We start from the raw sequence: 15,804 nt of genomic DNA on the forward strand, positions 1-15,804 counted from the left end.
GAGTCCAAGAATTTCTCTAACAAGTTATGCTATGGAGTATGGACTTGAGAGATTCTGAATTAAATGTTTGCCAAAATTAATAAACCCACTATAGAAAACAGTTGTGGAGTTCAAACAAACAGTTTTCCATTCTTGGACACCATATTTCTAACTTCTTCTATAATCACTTTTTTTTTGGTGCTTAAAGAGTCACAAGGACGGGGTGAGAATCGATTTCTGGAATCGGGAAGGAAGATCTAACCACTTGAGCTATGCCTCAATCTCACTTATTTTATAGTTGTAGCTGATTGCTTACTTCCATCAAATTGCAAATGCTTTTTCAGAAACAAAAAATTATGTAGTTGTTTATCATTTTTTTTTTATATAATTTTTTTTTTTTTTTTTTTTTTTTTTTGATACACATTGCACATATCATTTTTTTTTCTTCTTAAATTATTTGTTTTGCATTTTTAGTATGTTGTAGAGTTGTTGTCTTGTAGACTTGTACCCATGGAATTTATATGGAAATTCTTTGTTAGTACTCCATATATTTTCTATGGGCTTCTTAATTACTCTTTTAGTATTAATATTTACGACTTTATGTATAAAAAATTTAAATACACAATGTCTTTGTTTATGGTTACAAAATCCTCATTTTTGGATGATTTATTGGTTGATACATAGACAATGATACATAAGATCAATATGAATATGTGATAGAGTATCTTGTATGGAGTAAATCAGTTTTGATTATGTAAATCTTGTATAAATTATATTAAATATCTTGTTAATCAATTTTGATTATGTAAGTCGTGTTACTAAAGCCTAATAAACAAGATTTACATAATCAAAACCGATTCACAAGATATTCTATTACAAATTACAATGGTTAAAAATTATACTCCACATATGATAATCCGAATTAAAATAAGTATCACTTTAATGTGGAAACTTGCAATTTTTACTACTCATACTAGTCTATGAAAATACCCCTTGACACAAATATTACCCTCATGAGTCATGACTACCAAATGGTTTTTTCCTCAAAAAATGAGTTTGGATAAATTCAAATAAGATAATTTCAATAAAAATAAGTCCAGATACGTTTTAATAAAGATTGACAAGAGTTATTCAACTTCAGCTTAATTAGTTAAGTTCGAATATGTAAAAACCACTCGATTGAATACAATGCATTTAATTGAAACAAAGTGTATATATTACACATATTGCACCTCCTCATGTGCATACTAAGATTTCCCAGTTTGGTGTAAAAGCAATCAAAATCCACCAATTTAATAATTAGTCAAAAGGAATAAGAAATTCAAAAAAAGGGAATATGATGTAAACTGTGATACATAGAACATTCTGTTAATTTGTTTTGGCCCTTTACCAATAAAAGTTGCTCACTTGTCTGTTACTGAAAGGTTTTCAACGTGCTCTACTCTGAACCTACCAATTTTTGCCAGCTTTTTTCTTTTTAATATCTTACACTTCTTATTTTTATTATTGGGTAGATCTTGTTTCTTGGATGGTAAAAATATTCAATGTGTGTTTTTAGTATTTAAGCTGCTTTTCTTGCTCTTTTCTTTACACCAACAATTCTTCTCTCTTTCTCTCTTTTTCTCTCAAAAAATCTTAGGTACATACTTTGATCAAATTTCCTCGCGTTTTATGTTTTCATTCATCATACTATGATATACCCTGTTAGTCCGTATTATGTTGTCACGTTACTAGTTCAAATTAAACTGTTAGCGTGACTATTTTTTCTAAATGAAAGAGGGTGTTGTTATATTTGATTACTAACGCGTTTTTTCATGTGTTGATACAGGATCAAGGAAAATGGTGAATATATGCTGCATTGGAGCAGGGTATGTAGGGGGGCCAACAATGGCAGTGATAGCCCTGAAATGCCCTTCAGTTAAGGTGGTTGTGGTGGATATCGCGGTTTCGAGGATTAATGCTTGGAATAGTGATCAATTGCCTATCTATGAGCCTGGCCTTGATGAAGTGGTAAAGCAATGCAGGGGAAAGAATCTGTTTTTTAGCACTGATGTTGAGAAGCATGTAAGGGAGGCTGATATTGTGTTTGTTTCTGTTAACACTCCTACCAAAACCCGAGGGCTCGGGGCTGGTAAGGCTGCCGACTTGACCTATTGGGAGAGCGCGGCTAGGATGATTGCTGATGTCACGGTGTCTGATAAGATTGTGGTGGAGAAATCTACTGTTCCAGTGAAGACTGCTGAAGCTATTGAAAAGATCCTAACTCATAATAGTAAAGGTATGTTTTTTTTTTTCTTGTACATTAGTTAAAATGTTGTATTCGTATAATTGTCTATGCCGATTCAAAAAAAATTTAGAATTGTCAAGCCGTGTTAGTTTTACTTAGTTTCAATCATTAAAATTCAATTTTAATTGGTATTACATACGGAATAGTATTTATTATATGTGACAAAAACACTAGTAAATCGATATAAATAGCTTTGATTAGTATAAGTTAGGTCTATTCCGGACAAATTAACAATAGTCGGTTTATATGGTTACATTCTAGTTTAGTAAAAAGAATTAAATAAGCTGATTTCAACAATTGAATTAGGTAGTTTTTGTGGTATATTGGGCTACCACTCTACTACAGTAGCATTATTGTCCTATATCTTTCTGCAAACCTAACCATACCTTTGGTCCCATGGCATGAACAACATTTAATAAAATACGACATTTGAGGTTGATATGTTTATCGTATTAAATAAATTATACATCACGGAAGAATAAAGCTCGTAGATGTCTTTTAGTTAGTTGGTAAAATTTAGGAGATGAATGATGATACATAATATTCGAGATTGAATTACATGTGTTTTAAGATAAGTGGTTGAATTAATACTTCCTCCGTTTTTATTTAGTTGTAACACACTCCTTTGGCACGCATGTTAAGGAAGATATTAGACTATGTAAACGGATAAATTAATTTACAAAACTTTAACACCTATAAGAATAAAGGGATTAGTTGTTACGGTTTAAGTTTCATAGCTTAATTAATTCGTTTACCTAGTTTAATCACCTCATCGATAAGCGTGATAAAAGGTGTGTTGCAACTCTTACAAGTACAAAAAAACAGAGGAAGTATAAATTATACACGTAGTATATATATATTTTGATACGAATAATGTAGTTCGAAAATAAAGAGAAGTTAAATTTTGTACTATAATAATTTAAACTTTGTTTTGCTATCTTGATACTCCTTATGTTAATTTACGCAAATTAGATCATGGACACATGTAAACGGAACCACATGTTTAGTATTGACAATGGTTTTATTATGAAAAACAGGAATAAAATTCCAGATTCTATCAAACCCAGAATTTTTAGCTGAAGGAACTGCAATCCAAGACCTGTTTAACCCAGACAGAGTTCTCATAGGAGGCAGAGAAACCCCTGGAGGCCAAAAAGCTGTACAAGAACTCAAAAACGTGTACTCGCAATGGGTGCCTGAGGACCGGATCCTAACCACTAATCTGTGGTCAGCCGAGCTGTCTAAGCTCGCGGCTAATGCATTTTTAGCCCAAAGAATTTCATCTGTAAATGCTATGTCCGCCCTATGTGAGGCCACGGGTGCTAATGTGTCACAAGTCGCCCATGCTGTTGGTAAGGACACAAGAATTGGACCAAAATTTTTGAATGCTAGTGTTGGTTTTGGAGGGTCATGTTTCCAAAAGGATATACTTAACTTAGTGTACATTTGTGAATGTAATGGCTTACATGAGGTCGCGAATTATTGGAAGCAAGTGATTAAGATTAATGATTACCAAAAGAGCCGGTTTGTGAACCGTGTTGTTTCATCTATGTTTAACACTGTATCTGGTAAAAAGGTTGCAGTACTTGGGTTTGCCTTCAAGAAGGATACAGGGGATACAAGGGAAACCCCTGCTATCGACATGTGCAAAGGGTTAGTTGGTGACAAGGCGTTGTTGAGCATTTTCGATCCTCAAGTGACTGAGGAGCAAGTTATGAGGGACTTGGCTATGAGGAAGTTTGATTGGGATCATCCGGCTCATCTTCAGCCTATGAGCCCTACCGCGACAAAGGAAGTATCCGTGTGTTGGGATGCTTATGAGGCTACTAAAGATGCTCATGCTGTTTGTATTTTAACTGAGTGGGAAGAGTTTAAGAGTTTGGACTACAAGAAGATTTTTGATGGTATGAGGAAGCCTGCATTTGTGTTTGATGGTAGGAATGTTGTTGATGTTGATAAGTTGAGGGAGATTGGATTCATCGTCTACTCGATTGGTAAGCCTTTGGATCCATGGCTTAAGGATATGCCTGCTTTGGCATAGCGCCTTTGCTAATTTTGGTTGCAGCATTGGAGGGCTGGCTAAGCTAGCCTAGCTTGGCTAGCTCCTCCAATTAAGTGAAGGAAGATCAGACATTGTTATTCATTTAATTTGTTATCAAGTTGTTATTATTATTTGTCATTTTGGCTTTTGGATTATCATTGAAATCTAATTTACAAACTTTTTTGCATAAACCATAGAGATCATGTACTATTCTCTATGCATGTCAAGCATTTGAATGATTATATTTTTCTTATTTGGGCTATATTGTAAGTCAAGTGTCCTTTTTTTCACCTTTTGAATTGATATAATGTGATCATCAAGTTATCAAAATTTGAGAAATAACAAGTTCACAATAGACATTCAAATGTTATGAACAAAATAAAAGTCATTCATTCTTCAAAGAAGTGCACATTGTGAACAAAATAAAACTCATAAATGTTAAGAACTTCTTAGGATAAGTCAACCTTAAAAGTCAACCAAATATTTCCGAAGTTATCAATGCATTTATTTAGAGGATCCTTTACAGGCGAACTCAATTAATCATTATGATTGATAAAATTTGTCAATCTAGTGGCGAATCCAATTAATCTTTGTGATTGATAAATTTTGTCAATCTAGTGGCGAAATCATATTGCAAATAAGTATGTTTTATTTATTTATTTATTTATTTATTTTACTGTTCATAGGTAGACCCGTTACTTGATAGTGTGAAAGGTCTTCTAAGGTCGATTCCAGCCTCTCTTTTGATATTAAGGTGTGTTCACATTTATTGAACTGAATAGAACAAAACTAAACTGAATATTTTATGAGAGAAGGAAATTAGGAACTGATCTGAACTAAGCAGAATTGAAATTAAGCTAAAGTGAACATACCTTTACTACCTTACTAGTAGTGAAAGGTTCATTAGAACTATGTTAAAAACATTCATGTAAATGAACTCGTTGATGATTGAAAGCGGAGGGCCCATGTGACAAAAGATGCCATAACAAATCTTTAGTATAATAAAAAATGGACTTATTTACAATATTGTCATAAGATCGACAAATGTCAATCATCAAGATTAACACGTGCTTTAAATGCTCATCTAATGTGTATAATGAATATATGTCTATTGATTTGTTAGAGTTGTAGGAGTTTTATCTAAAATTCAAAATCAAATCTCTTTACATCAATATCGCATGAGTTTCATTTCAAAAACCGATGTATAATCATTAAACAATAACCATATACGACTTGTCGACTTGCCATTGCTCGATACATGCACGAACTCGCAACTTGCACGTACGATTTTTCTTTTCTCTATGGAGAATTAACTCTTTAACTCGTACAAGAAATCAAAGCATGACATTAATTAAACTTCAAATATACAAAGTGACAAATCGTCGAATTACATAGGAATAGTCAGTCAACTAACGTATCAATCAACAAGTGATGTTGTACAGTACAATCCAACTTTAGGAGAGAGACTATACACTCCCAAAAGACGCGGTATTTCGCATTATTAAATCATCCCAAAAAAATAAAATAAAAAACCTTTGTTCTTCATCTCCAAAAAACCCCACCATTTTTCAGAAATTCAACGTTCAATTCATTCAAATTTGCTGCAAATTAATCATCATCTGAATTTTTCTATTGATTTTATCATCTGGGTATTTTAAATTTATGCTGCAAGTTTACTCATTTGATTGATTAATGCGATAGAAAAGAGGAAAAGAAGAGAGAGAAAATGGGGTGTGTTTCCAGTAAAACAGCGGATTCTAAAGCTAATAGAGTTGCTCGATGGCGTTCCACTGGCATTGTTGCTCTTCGAGACTCCAAATTGAAGGTCTAATTTTTATATAGATTGAAGAAATTAATTGAAAATTTTCAATTTTTTGATATGGGATGCATGCTTTTCTGGGAATATTTGCTTTGATTATGTTTATGTTACGATTAAATGGATTATGATTATTGTTATTGTTTTATGTTGGTTTATTTGTATTTATGATATTTTGATTGTTCTCTTGTTGGGAGGTATGATTCATGTTGTTTCTGTTTGTTTGTTTGTTTCAGTTAATAAAATCAGTTAGAGACATAATTAAGAAGCTTAAATTTATGAATTCTGAGGACTTTTTTTATTTTTTGTGTTGAATTTGTGGTGCGGAATGTAGAAATGTTGCATATATTAGGTGATTAGACTCTCTTAACTTGAGTGGGTTGTTCCCCTTTTTCTTCTTCTGCTTGAACGCCTTAATCCCATAATCGGGTTGTTCCCCTCGGACTAAGAAATGATGGTTTGGTTCAATTTTGAAACTAATACATTATGATCAACTTCAAGTTGTTGTTACTGAGGAAGTGTTGATTATGGTCAATGAGACCTATGATGGTATGGTATTTGACTATTGTGGAACTATCATAGTTTCATACAAAACTTGGATTCTATGTTTATTGTTTACTAGAGGAGGTAGAATTACTACATAAACTCTAGTACACAATTCTGTTCAAATCATTCAAAAAATGATGTCACGTAGACATGTAGTTAAGAGTATGGCATGATATTATATATATACCCTTTATAAGGAGAGTAGTTGTGTTATTTTGATTCTCTCCCATCTTTTAATTGAAGTTAGCGTTCATTGTGATATTAAATGTAATTATTACTATTTTAGGAAATTAACTACTTTTTTCAAACCTCTTAAAATAGTTTATGTGGGTAATGTGACTATTGATTCTTGGCTAAGGTTGTATGTTGAGAATGGGAGGTAGCATAAGCACTCAGAATGTGGAGCAAGTTGGAAACATTTGGATGTCTCCTTATTGAGTACTTATTTTGTCAATTGTTCACATCAATTAGCTATATTACGCCTTTCAAATTTGGTACTTCTATTTCTTTCTAAATAATTGCAGTGAAAGTTTGGTGAATAGTGTAACAATTTTGCAGCAAGGTTCATTTTGTTCAACTTGATTTGTAATTGCAAATACTACTGATTACTAAGCAGATGAAGAATAGTCGACCAAAAAAGAGAATATTTTTCGGCATGTATATTAGAGGTTCTGAAAGGTTGTATATAGTATGTTGTCCAAGTATTATTTAAGTCCAATCATTGTATTTTAGTGTCAAATGGAGTGTTAAACGTTGAATAAGCTGGAGAAGGTTACTTGCGTTTGGATAAATAAGTTGTGTGTCTTTTCTCCCTGGGTCCAGCAACAGAAAACTGAATCATGTTCTTTTGTAGGTTATCAGAATATGTAACTACACATAGAGTATTATGTGCTGAGAATTTGTTGTAAGACTTATGCCTATATCTGGCCGCAGCTGAACGTGTTAAGTGCTGAAGTCTTAGGTTTAGTACTTTCTGTTTGGGGTATTATGTGCCTTTTTAATATTTGTGCTTGACCCGAAGTAAATCAATTTGTTTTGATTTATATAAATGTTTTCCTGCTTGTATTACTGACATGTATAATTATGACTTAGGAAATTTATTATTGTTGCTGATATATAAGGCCAATTTGAATGCTTTAGGGTTTATAGGGTAGGGTTTTGCAAGAGGCTTTATTCTCTTGTACTCTATTGGCTATTGGGAATATTTGACCCTTCTCGGCCATGCATTTCTCCCTACACTTTATATTTTATATTTAATCACTTCTCTTTGCCTTGTTATCAGTTGAATATAGGCAATTTATTATGTGTGTGGGCATGATCATGGGCTCAAGTGTTGTTTTATTTTGAAATATACTTACACTTGTATTCTTTTGCATTTTCTGCATTTATGTTACTTTGAAATATGGTTTTGAATTCTTATTAGATTCTCAGAGTGCAGCTCTTTACTTATCTATATAGGCTTTGCTTATATTCAATATCTAATGAGCATTATTTCCATGAACAGGCATTTCCTGATGAAGTTCTTACCCTTGACAGAGCTGTACGCACAGTGGACTTAACACACAACAAAATAGGTACACTATATAATTGGGAATTTTTGTATGTTGTCAATAATAGTAGTTGCATTAGAGAGTGTTTTTAAGTTCACAAAAGAATTTAAGATTATTGAGTTGTACATTTTGATGGAAACAATATAACACTCTAGAGTTTGTGTGATAATATTCTCTTCCAAGGTTTTAATATGTCGTTTACTTGTCAGAGTTGTCACATTGCTTATCTGCATGCTATTCAATGAGTGAGAAAAGTTAGTGAGAAATTAGTGGGTTGGTGAGCATGGAACCCAACTGTAGAGTAAAAAGTTGATAGGAAGAGCTTACAATAAAGGATATGGGGAAGTCATTTGGGACATCCCAAAAGGGGAGATGTGTCTTGTTACTTGTGCTGAAGGGAGTATGAGACATTTACTTGCCAGATAGCATAAAAATTGACTGTTAGATAAGTCATAAGGCTGATGTCTAGTTGAAGTGGTTTTGTCTAAATTGTTTTTTAGGAGTGTCCAGACGATTGCATCATGTTTGTTATCGCATGGATGTTATTATTTGTTTTTGAACTGCTTTAACTTGGTAAGGTCTTCTATGTTACCTCATTTTCATGCCTTGTGCTTTTGAACTCTGTTTCTAACAGTTGAACCTTCTCCTTTCTTGTATGCTTTTTACAGTTGATGTTCCAGTAGAAATCAACAAATTGATCAACATGCAGCGCCTGGTAAGAGAAGAGTATTTTTCTTTGTAAACCTGAGTTATGCTTTATACTTGCTTTTCGAGGGCTGCTCAAAATATCACATCACAACCTTATTCTTCTATTACCTATGTGAATGTGTGATTCTGACTGAGGGGCAGTGCTTTGTATATATTGTAATGCTGATTTTATAAAAATAGTATACATTTATTTCAATTAACATATGACTCTCTTCTCAGATTTTGGCAGAAAATCTTATTGAATGTCTTCCAATGAACCTGGGGAAACTTCAGTCTCTAAAAGTAATGACACTTGACGGGAATCGACTTTCTGGCTTGCCTGATGAATGTAATCTACCTCTCTCTAACATTCTAAGTGTTATCTTCTCATTTCTTGTGAAATCATGGTGATTGTCTCTGACAAAATCTGTCTTGTTAGTGGGTCAACTGGTACGGCTTGAGCAGTTGTCAGTATCTCGGAATGTGTTGACATACTTACCAGAGACTTTAGGGAGTCTTAGGAATGTAAGTTACTAATCTACTGTGGTTTTTCATACTCTTTCTGTCCCACCATCTCCTCACCTATATATTCTGAACTGTGCCAAAACACTGTCCTATGTATATTTTTAAATTTTAGTTATCCAATCAACATACTTAATTCTTGGTGTAGTAACATACATGGTACTTGTTAACTTGTCCTTATTAAATGCACTCCTCGATACAAGCAAAAGTAAAAAGCGAAAATTAATAAACTTAGTCTGATGAATGAAGTATTTGACCTAAGTTCAAGTCTTGTAATAATCCAACTTGCAAAATATTAAAAGTCAAGCAAAAATAGAGAAATTTACACTGTTTGGTTTGCTACCCAAAAATAAAATAAAAGGTACTCAGCAAATTGTTTGATCTTTTTACCGTTTTATTTTACTACTTATCTTTTGTATGACTTGTGATTTTGTGATGCAGTTGAAGCTCTTAAATGCATCAAACAACCAGTTAAAATATCTTCCTGAATCAATTGGGAGTTGCTTTTCACTCGAGGAGCTTCAAGCAAATGGTATCCATTATCTCGTTTTTTTTTTTTACTTTAAATGCACAATTTATGATAATGTGTCAAAGTACAGACCTTCAATGTCTATGGAATCTTATGATGCAGTGAAGTGTTAAGTTCTAAATTTGATGTTTATTGTTATACTTTACTGGTCTTATCCTCATACACAGTATTGTTAGATGTGCTACTCGTATTATATTTCGTATAATTCTTTGTATTCATAATCTGCTAGAATGTAGCCGAGTTTATTGGTTTCTTGTTTCAGAGTATTCTTTTCATGTTTACTAGAACAAGATGAGTATAAAGCATTTAATTTTTTTTGGTAAGCTATTCTTGCTCTTCATGGATGCACTGCAGTTCTTGAAGTCTCTTCTTGGAGGTCGCTTACAACTTTTAGTTTGAGACAGATATAGTAAAGAGGGTAGTCTACGCTGTAAATAACAATGATCTTTTTTGGGAATTTGTAGTTGAATTGATTGTCCTATTTTAGCTATATACATAGTGATTGTAGTTCAATATTATGTCTTATGGTTATCTGACTTTTATTCTTTCTGTGGTGCTATAAGTATGGATTATTTGATGAGTTTGTTTATTGTGTTTCCTACATGTTATTTCAACATTGATGGACAACATATGATGATTAATGCCATTGACTCTTACTGCTGTCAAAGCCTTGTTCTTTTCTTCTTCCTTTGGCCTCTTTTTTATTTTAGCCTATAGTGTATACAATTGTAAGTTAAAGATTCGTGCTTTTACTTGTAGATAATTCCATTGACGATCTTCCTCCTTCAATATGTAATCTCGTTCACCTGAAATCACTTTCTCTGAACAACAACAATGTGAAAGAGGTAAATGTTTCTGTTGCTTATTAGGCTAGTATTCCTTATTGCTCTTTGGCTGAACACTGTCATTTTGAGTTTTGTACTTCTGTTACTCTTATGTTATTAGATAACTTTGTTCTTTATGATGTAAATTTGTTTGTTGTATTTGTGCATTAGCGATCTATCAAAGCCTTGAGAAACTAGTGTTTCATTTCTGAACCTGTGTTGGAACTGAACTAAGATTTTGAGTGGGTAATTTGCATTGCTAACTTCTGACCTGTTTGAAACCAACCAAGTCCAGATTGATCTTGGCTATGGTGCTAGATACCCATACTTTTTGCTCCCTCCTATTGTGAGCAAATCAACACATTTCATGCCGTCTGAGCTACAATAATTTGGCTTCTGGGAAATTGCTCCTAGTTAAGAGTGTGAGAAGGGTCACTTGCTATGCCTATTGACTACCTTGTCATCCTATTTGAAATGACTACCCCAAAGTTAACCGTTTTGACGGTGGCTAATTTGTTAAAGTTAGCTTAGGTACTAAGTGATCAGCAGTTGGACAATTGTTTTCTTCTGGGTATGCATTAACCAGTGTGGAGCTGTGGACTCTTTTAGGTTGTGGTTAAATACAATACTAATCTTAGTTTTGACATACGCTGCCTTTATTGCTAATTATAAACAGTTTATATATTTACTAAGAGTATTATAAGAATTTATGACAAATTATTCACACGTCAATCGTGTTATTGATGTTTCTTTGATGATTAATGTTTCTACTTTTAGCTCTTATAGTTATCCATTAAGTTTGTGTATACGAGAATCATTTTCTTGATAATTTCAGTCAGAATTATATATGTGGGTTAGTGATTTGTCCTCTTGGAAACCGTTATCAGATTTTAATCGTGAAGCTTTTCATCTGTTTTCCTTAGATGCCTGCAACTATACTCAGAGACTGCAAAATCCTGCAAAGTATATCCTTGCATAATAATCCCATTTCCATGGATCAGTTCCAACAGGCATGTCACTTACTCACTATTCTGCAAAGTTCAAACTGTTAATTTGTCTTTTCTGTAACATAGTCTAGTGGATTCTACATCCAAGCTATGTCAATTTTTCCAAATTTTTCTTAATTTTTTATTTTCCCTTGTATTTATTGATGGTGCACATTAATTAGATGGAAGGTTACCAAGAATTTGAACAACGACGGAGAAAGAAGTTTGACAAACAAATAGATTCGAATGTGATGATAAATTCAAAGGGTCTAGATCAGGGTGTTGATTTGTGATTCTGTGTATCCTACACCAATTTTGATGAAATCTTGGTAAGCTTTATTGTTTACGCATAAGTTGAATTACTAGCTGCACTTTTCTTTCTGATCTTAAGAATGGCTTGAATTATCTCTTATCTGTAGCACGATAACAATAATATTATTTTATTTTAATCGACTGTCTTGCAGTTGACTTCTGTTACTAAGAGTTGCTTTATGATGATCCTAACTTCTAGAAGCACGAGTTAGTGTGCTAGCTGCAAAATTCAAAATTTTATACGTAAAGTTATTCCATGGAAGGTAGAGGGATTCTGTGCTTTTGGTGTGATACTGCCTATTTAGTTAGTTAGCTAACGAGGAAAAAGCCCTGAAATTCCTTTAATGGGTAAAATTTAGTTAGACTAGTATATGCATTATTGACATCTCGCCCCATGTTGTCAACTAATAGGCTTGAATCTATACTCACTATAGATTAAAATGAATATACACTTTAAATGTGCGATTAGGCTTTTGGTTCTTGAGCGTTTAGTCATGCCTCTAGTGTCTCATCTTTTCCTGACTATGCAATATTTTCTGTTCAAGGTTGTCAAACAAATTTAAGCTGTGAACATCTGAGGCAGAGATAACCGCTCAGATTGTGTTTCTCCAGCTGAATCTATCCAGTCGTGTTCAGTCATCTTGCTGCTCATTTAACTTCAGTCAAAATGGTGAAATGGCCTCTGTATATGATAATTTTTTTCGGGTAATTTTGTTATCTGGTCTCCCGAAGCTGGAAGCTTTATATTGTGCAGGTGTGTATATAGAGAAAGAGATCCCTTGCAAATTGCTACATTGAACTTGCAACCATAGGAAGTTTGATATACTGAGTTTACGAATTGCTTGTTTTTTTAAGTGTTTATATAAGTTATATTGGCCTTCTTTGCATCTATGACAGCATCTTTCAAGTATACTGTGTACTTTCATTGGCCGTGTGTGGCAATTAGCATTAAAGTGCTTGTATTTGTCGGCTTGACTAGCTATTTGTAAACGCTACTAACCAGCATTTTCGAGTTAGAGTTTGGAACAGATTACAAACTTAACAATTAGCGGATTACAGACTTGCTGAGGTTAACCTCAATAAGTGCTCTAATCCGCTAAAAGCTCTTCAATTTGCTGTTAACCAACCAACCAAACTGTGTATTGTTTATTGTGAGCAGGAACTTTGAGACATCGAGCAAATTATTAGCACTATTAACTTAATCAATGAAGACAAAGATGATAAGTACTTTGCAATTAACACTTCTTTTAAAGATTAACTGCTAACTTTAATTACTCCACAAAAAGGAATACTAATTGGCAAATCACTATCCACATGTCGCTCAATGTGATACGGTTGTTTTAAGTCTTTTAACCAGCTATGATCTACACTTTACATGTGCAGTGTGCACAGAGCGCATCCACCTCAATGTACACCCGAGTGCATAATAGAGTTTCTCGTAATTTCAGAGTATTTTCATTATTTGAATAATTTTTAATTGGTTAATGCGTGTTACTAATCAAAGTGTTTTATATGTGATACGTGAATTAATATTCAATTTTCAAAAGGGAAATTTTTATGTGACTTAGGATAGATTGATATAGCTTTATCGTGTACTATATACTCGTTATGTACGAGACTTACTCATAAAACAATTAAGAATATAGGTTGATTGGCGGTGACTTCTTAGCAAACTCTTTTACTATCTTGATAATTTAAAATTCAAAAGAAAAGATATTATTCTAGGAATGTAATCTAAGAAGAATGGAGCCGAATTTGATGTCACATACCAAATTGTAGGTGTATTGGTTTTTTCACAGAAACTTCATGTTCTCTATTAACCATTTAACAAAGTACTGACTTCTCAAGTGCATTTATCAAACCCATCAACGACCAATCTTTTCTACATTTTCGGCATTTTTTTGGACAAGAACCAAAGTTGTTGGATCTCCAACTTCAATCCCTTTTTGACCACTAAGATCTAAACTTCTCAACTTAACCTATAATTATGCCTAACCATTCGACTAATTATCTATATTTGCCTAATTGTTCCGGCATCTTTATGTAACTTCTTCCCTATTTTTCTACTAACTTGAATCATAGATAGTTTCGAATCTAACAACTTGTTTGACAACAATTTTTTCAGTTAGACCGCATTTGAACATGTGAAATAGTGTTTAGTAGCAACTAGTCTTATCGATCAGTTTTTTGTTATGTACAACAGCTAACAGCTACTATAACACCTAATAACAACTACTTTTGCCGAACAAGGTCTAATGAGATACACTTTTCCAATGACTTTGCCAACTAAATGAGCACATATTTTCTTATGTTCACATAAAGTAGCTAAGTTTTCGAATCATAATGTCTATACTTTGAAGCTTAGTCCTTACTCCCCTTTATCAAGCCATTAAAGGGTGTTTTTTATTTTATTTTTTTACATAAAAAATACAAAAGAAACTAGCATAAATAACGCCATAAATAAATACTGAAAGTAACTACCACCGTCCACAAGCAACTAAACAAGTAGAGCAAGTGAAGCAACCACTTTGCCTACAAATGCCATAAAACTTTGGTTAAAAAATCTACCATTTGCTAATCCTTGAAACATTGACATAATTAAACTATACACTAATATGAAATGGTAATTGTAACAAGTAATTACTAGTACTAAATTTGAAGCAAAGAGTAGTTAATCTCGGCCCAACTCGAAACTAATCCTTAAAGATTAAACCCTAAGCTTCATTCTCACCCAACCTAGTACAAATAGTAATTAGTAATGTAACTTAGATGAGGGGAGTAATCAATTAATAATGATGAGTTACTTACTTAAGTTTGATTTATTAGGTGTTAGCTTGTCAACCTCATTAGTAAGTAATTAGAGCTCATAATTAAAAAAAAAAAAAATGGTGGTCCTAATAATAATAAAAAGTAGAAATAATGTTTCCAATGAGCTTGGTGATTACTAAGAAAACACCTAGCACAAGTTGCATGCTAGCTAAAAGTATAATAAGAGAGCAAAGGAGAGAAGTGAGATGGGTTGTCATGTATAAGGTAGGTGATGACTACACAACCACCCCTATGCTCACATGCTATCTTTGTGTACACTACTTAACTATTTCAATTTATTTGCTTTACTTCTCTTTTTCTACTTCTTCTACTACTATTACTATTACTATTGCTACTACTTTTTTTTTTTTTTTGTTAGTTAGTTCTTTCTTTTTAATACACTACAACTTTCAACACCACACTTATTTATCTTCCATAGCAAGGAAGTATTATTATTACCACACCATGAATCGATTATGTACTCGTTACCTTTTATAGCTTGTTGAATCTCCAAGTCTGTACGGATATACATACCTGTTGTAACCTGTTCTCTTCAACTTAATTTCAGTTCAGTTCCTAATTTTCTTCTATCATAAGCAGTTTACTTCAGTAAATTAGAACATGCCCTAAGTTTTTAGGCGAGATTACTGTCTCTTATCAGTATATCACATGATACTATAGTGTAGACTGCTCTTGATAATAGTACAAATCAACTTTGACATAAGATTTTAAAAGTTAGTATATAGCAATTGGAGTATTGTTATGTAGTATGACATTCACAAGTTAGATGATATTATCATTAATGCAATTCACCTTTTGTCTCTTTTCACTTGATCAACAAAGTACACAAGGTCTATATTGATTGTAAGAAAAGAAACGAAAAAAAAAAAAAAAAAGAGTGCAACACTTGGCCAATT

At 33.0% G+C, this 15,804-nt stretch overlaps 2 protein-coding genes across 2 annotated transcripts; both read left to right on the forward strand.

Annotated features, from left to right (window-relative positions):
- Window positions 1-1,501: 1,501 nt before the first annotated feature.
- On the forward strand, window positions 1,502-4,637 carry LOC145588544 (UDP-glucose 6-dehydrogenase 3-like). Its single transcript, XM_081645185.1, has 3 exons — window positions 1,502-1,618; window positions 1,808-2,257; window positions 3,304-4,637. The coding sequence occupies exons 2-3, from the start codon at window positions 1,819-1,821 to the stop codon at window positions 4,305-4,307; spliced, it is 1,443 nt and encodes a 480-aa protein (XP_081501311.1). The 5' UTR covers window positions 1,502-1,618; window positions 1,808-1,818; the 3' UTR covers window positions 4,308-4,637.
- Window positions 4,638-5,688: 1,051 nt separating this feature from the next.
- On the forward strand, window positions 5,689-13,041 carry LOC145588550 (plant intracellular Ras-group-related LRR protein 7-like). The gene is made up of 10 exons (XM_081645190.1): window positions 5,689-6,132; window positions 8,174-8,243; window positions 8,888-8,934; window positions 9,147-9,255; window positions 9,346-9,431; window positions 9,870-9,960; window positions 10,717-10,802; window positions 11,705-11,791; window positions 11,950-12,096; window positions 12,625-13,041. The coding sequence occupies exons 1-9, from the start codon at window positions 6,034-6,036 to the stop codon at window positions 12,058-12,060; spliced, it is 786 nt and encodes a 261-aa protein (XP_081501316.1). The 5' UTR covers window positions 5,689-6,033; the 3' UTR covers window positions 12,061-12,096; window positions 12,625-13,041.
- The last annotated feature ends 2,763 nt before the right edge of the window (window positions 13,042-15,804 follow it).

This window comes from Chenopodium album, chromosome 2 (assembly GCF_948465745.1).
Source record: "Chenopodium album chromosome 2, dcCheAlbu1.1, whole genome shotgun sequence".
NCBI classification, from domain to species: Eukaryota; Viridiplantae; Streptophyta; class Magnoliopsida; order Caryophyllales; family Amaranthaceae; genus Chenopodium; species Chenopodium album.

Coding starts and splice junctions, on each gene's coding strand:
- LOC145588544 (XM_081645185.1), top strand. CDS start 1,819: ATGGTGAATATATGCTGCATTGGAGCAGGGTATGTAGGGGGGCCAACA. Junction 2,258..3,303: donor CCTAACTCATAATAGTAAAG/GTATGTTTTTTT, acceptor TATGAAAAACAG/GAATAAAATTCCAGATTCTA.
- LOC145588550 (XM_081645190.1), top strand. CDS start 6,034: ATGGGGTGTGTTTCCAGTAAAACAGCGGATTCTAAAGCTAATAGAGTT. Junction 8,935..9,146: donor TGATCAACATGCAGCGCCTG/GTAAGAGAAGAG, acceptor CTCTCTTCTCAG/ATTTTGGCAGAAAATCTTAT. Junction 10,803..11,704: donor ACAACAACAATGTGAAAGAG/GTAAATGTTTCT, acceptor TGTTTTCCTTAG/ATGCCTGCAACTATACTCAG.